We start from the raw sequence: 3246 nt of genomic DNA, 5'->3' as shown, positions 1-3246 counted from the left end.
AAATGTATCAACGTTATAATGTTTCATATCGTTCGGTATCAATAATTATTGACATTTTTTATAACCTTTTTTAAAACACAGAGCTATTTAATTGGAGTTATTTTTATAGTGCAGCAGTCGTGTCTGTCCGTCTAAAAAATGTGCTGAATATGTGTTCTGTGTGAATGGCTAGGTTTGGGTTTTCACCTAATCAAGATCTTCTCCGCGTTGAGCTTCTATATTTCTCTAATGTTTTGAATGAATATGAACTAGTCGTGCAACTACACTTACATCATCATCACCGCGTCTCGCTCCACTGATGACGCTCCCTGACGCACTCCTAACATTCAAATGCAAATGTTTATTTTAAATTCGACTCATATTCATTCTTTACTCACAATCTCTTCATCACAGGCAGCACAGCACTCATGTTTGTGTTTGTGTGCGGTCTGCGTTACTCAGAGCACGTGCCTACAGTATATCATGCACTATATCGAACATTTTTATATCGTTATCGAAGAAGGTGTACCGTCGATAAATATCGATACCGTTTTATCGCCCTGGCCTTTCCCGTATTTTCTAATAATATTACCAAGGGGCAACATGTATATTGAAAATAGCAGAGTACCTAGGACAGATCCTTGTGGCACTCCATACTTTACTGGTGATAATTGAGATGACTCCCCGTTTAAATAAACAAAGTTTTAAAATAATGTTTTGAAATAGATTTTAAAAATAAAAATATTTTTATAAATTGCAACATTATATCTATCTATATTCATCTATATATATGAATTAAACATGTATGTGTAACCGTTGAAAAACGTTTGTAACTGTTATTGTGCTGTGGATATGAATCAGTATTGCGTGTGATGTTGACTCGTGTGTGTGTGTGTGTGTGTGTGTGTGTGCGCGTGCGTGTGTGTGTGCGTGTGTGTGTGTGCGCTGCAGGTTGGCCCCTATGCGTCTCTACACTCTCTCTAAGAGGCACTTCGTTCTGGTGTTCGTGGTTTTCTTCTTCTGCTTCGGCGTCTCCACTCTCATCGGTGTGTCAGGTAAGAGCTCTGCTTTCCCAGCATTCACCTGCTCGCTGTCGAGCTCCTAACGTTTCATTCGAGACCCTCAGAGACCTAGTGTGTCATTTCACAACTCTCGTTCAGTGCACTTAAAACGTAAAAATGCCTGTTTATTTGAACACATCTACCATTTAAATCTTCCGTTATGATGAAGTTACTAAACAGTTTATTTTGAGTGAATATTATAAGTCTCCAGATCATGAAGCTTTATATATATATATATAGATACACACGTATATAAAATCCAGACTAGATCGAATCCCAGCAGACTGAGCGCTGTGTTTCAGTAACTCTAAACGAGTGCATTCTCAGAGAAAGGCACACAGTGGCTGATTTCTATCGTGGCAGGACTGAAACACACAAAAGCAAGGCATTATTATACGAGATGTGCAGCTGAACTGACTGATAAACGTCTCTCCTGCAGGACCGAAGATCATCAGTGAGAATTATTGCAACAGTTTAGACATCAGCGCCAATGGATCAAAGGTGAGAGTCGTGCGATCAGCTGCAGATTTGCTCCTAAATATTTATTTCTTTTGTCTCTCCTGCTCACCAGTGCTGCATTTGTTTGATCATAAAAACAGTAAATATTATTAGAATCTAAATCAGCTGTGTTCTATGTGAATATATATTAAACTGTAATGTATTTCTGTGATGCGCAGCTGTATTTTCAGCATCATTCCTCCAGTCTTCAGTGTCACATGATCTTCAGAAATCAGTATAATATGCTGATCTGCTGCTCGAGACACATTTCTGATTATTAGCAGTGTTGAGAACAGTTGTGCTGCACAATATTATTGTGGAAACCTTCATAGTGTATTTTTCAGGATTCAGAATATTTCATATTTTTATTGTATTTTTAATCAGATAAATGCAGTCTTGGTGAGCAGAAGAGACTTCTTTCAGAAACATTTAAGTGTCTCTATTATTCCAAGCTTTTGAGGGTTAGTGTAAGTGTATTTTGGGGTTAAATGTGAGTGGTTTTGTCTTCAGACCGGCCCTTTCAACCTCAGATCTCAGCTGCTGTCCAACTACAACCAGCAGCTCTGGCTCACGTGCATCATTCAGCTGGACAGCAACAGTGAGCCGCGTCTTCATGCACTGATTCACTGGCTCTGTTTGTGAGCGAGTCGTGCTGATGAAGTGTGTCTTCAGTTGCAGATTTGAGTTTGAGGGAGTTTGGGATGAACGTGGAGCTGCAGGGTGTGACGCAGGACGCCAGCGTGATGCGCATCAGCAACAACATGCACAACAAGAACCGAAGCCTGCACTGCACCGCCGTGAGTGTGTGTGTATGTGTGTGTGCGTGCGTGCGTGTGTGAGAGAGAGTGTATGTCTCTGTGTGTGCGCGCGTGTCTGTGTGTGTTTCTGTGCACGTGTCTGTGTGTGCACTTGCCTGTGTGTGTGCGCATGTCTGTGTGTGAGAGTGTGTGTGTGTCTGTGCGCATGTCTTTGTGTGTGTGTCTGTTTGTGTGTGTGACGCTCCGGCCGTCAGTCCGATCCTCATGAGTGCGCGCGTGTGTGTCTGTGTGCGCGCGTGTCTGTGTCTGTGTCTGTGTTCTGTGTGTGTTTCTGTGCACGTGTCTGTGTGTGCACTTGCCTGTGTGTGTGCGCATGTCTGTGTGTGAGAGTGTGTGTGTGTCTGTGCGCATGTCTTTGTGTGTGTGTCTGTTTGTGTGTGTGACGCTCCGGCCGTCAGTCCGATCCTCATGAGTGTGTGTGTCTGTCTGTCTGTCTGTGTGTGTGAAGCTCCGGCCGTCAGTCCGATCCTCATGAGTGCGCGCGTGTGTGTCTGTGTGCGCGCGTGTCTGTGTCTGTGTCTGTGTGTGTGTGTGTGTGTGTGTGTGTGTGACGCTCCAGCTGTCAGTCCGATCCTCATGAGTGTGTGTGTGTGTGTGTGTGTGTGTGTGTGTGTGTGTGTCTTGGTGGCTGTGTGTGTGTGCGCGTGTGTGTGTGTGTGTGTGTGTGTGTGTGTCTGTGTCTGTGTGTGTGTGTGTGTGTGTGTGTGTGTGACACTCCAGCTGTCAGTCCGATCCTCATGAGTGCGCGTGTGTGTGTGTGTGCGCGCGTGTCTGTGTGTCTGTGTGTGTGTCTGTGATGCTCCGGCCGTCAGTCCGATCCTCATGAGTGTGTGTGTGTGTGTGTGTGTGTGTGTGTGTGTGTGTGTGATAGAGCCTGAGCGGGCGTGCCG

The 3246-nt window shown here is 44.3% G+C and overlaps 1 protein-coding gene across 4 annotated transcripts in view; it reads left to right on the top strand.

Moving 5' to 3' along the window:
- Nucleotides 1–3246, top strand: part of LOC107570171 (transmembrane protein 181-like) — a 22664-nt gene that overhangs the window by 10082 nt on the left and 9336 nt on the right. For all 4 annotated transcript variants that reach the window (XM_016256375.1, XM_016256373.1, XM_016256371.1 and 1 more), the window contains exons 2-5: nucleotides 931–1034; nucleotides 1480–1541; nucleotides 2049–2136; nucleotides 2211–2335. In XM_016256375.1, coding sequence (XP_016111861.1) covers nucleotides 931–1034; nucleotides 1480–1541; nucleotides 2049–2136; nucleotides 2211–2335 — 379 coding nt within the window. The remainder of the gene's footprint in view (nucleotides 1–930; nucleotides 1035–1479; nucleotides 1542–2048; nucleotides 2137–2210; nucleotides 2336–3246) is intronic.

Source organism: Sinocyclocheilus grahami, unplaced genomic scaffold, assembly GCF_001515645.1.
Source record: "Sinocyclocheilus grahami isolate Dianchi unplaced genomic scaffold, SAMN03320097.WGS_v1.1 scaffold1423.1, whole genome shotgun sequence".
Classification (NCBI taxonomy): domain Eukaryota; kingdom Metazoa; phylum Chordata; class Actinopteri; order Cypriniformes; family Cyprinidae; genus Sinocyclocheilus; species Sinocyclocheilus grahami.
The sequence above is the reverse complement of the archived record's forward strand: the minus strand, read 5'-3'. Positions and strand labels throughout refer to the sequence as shown.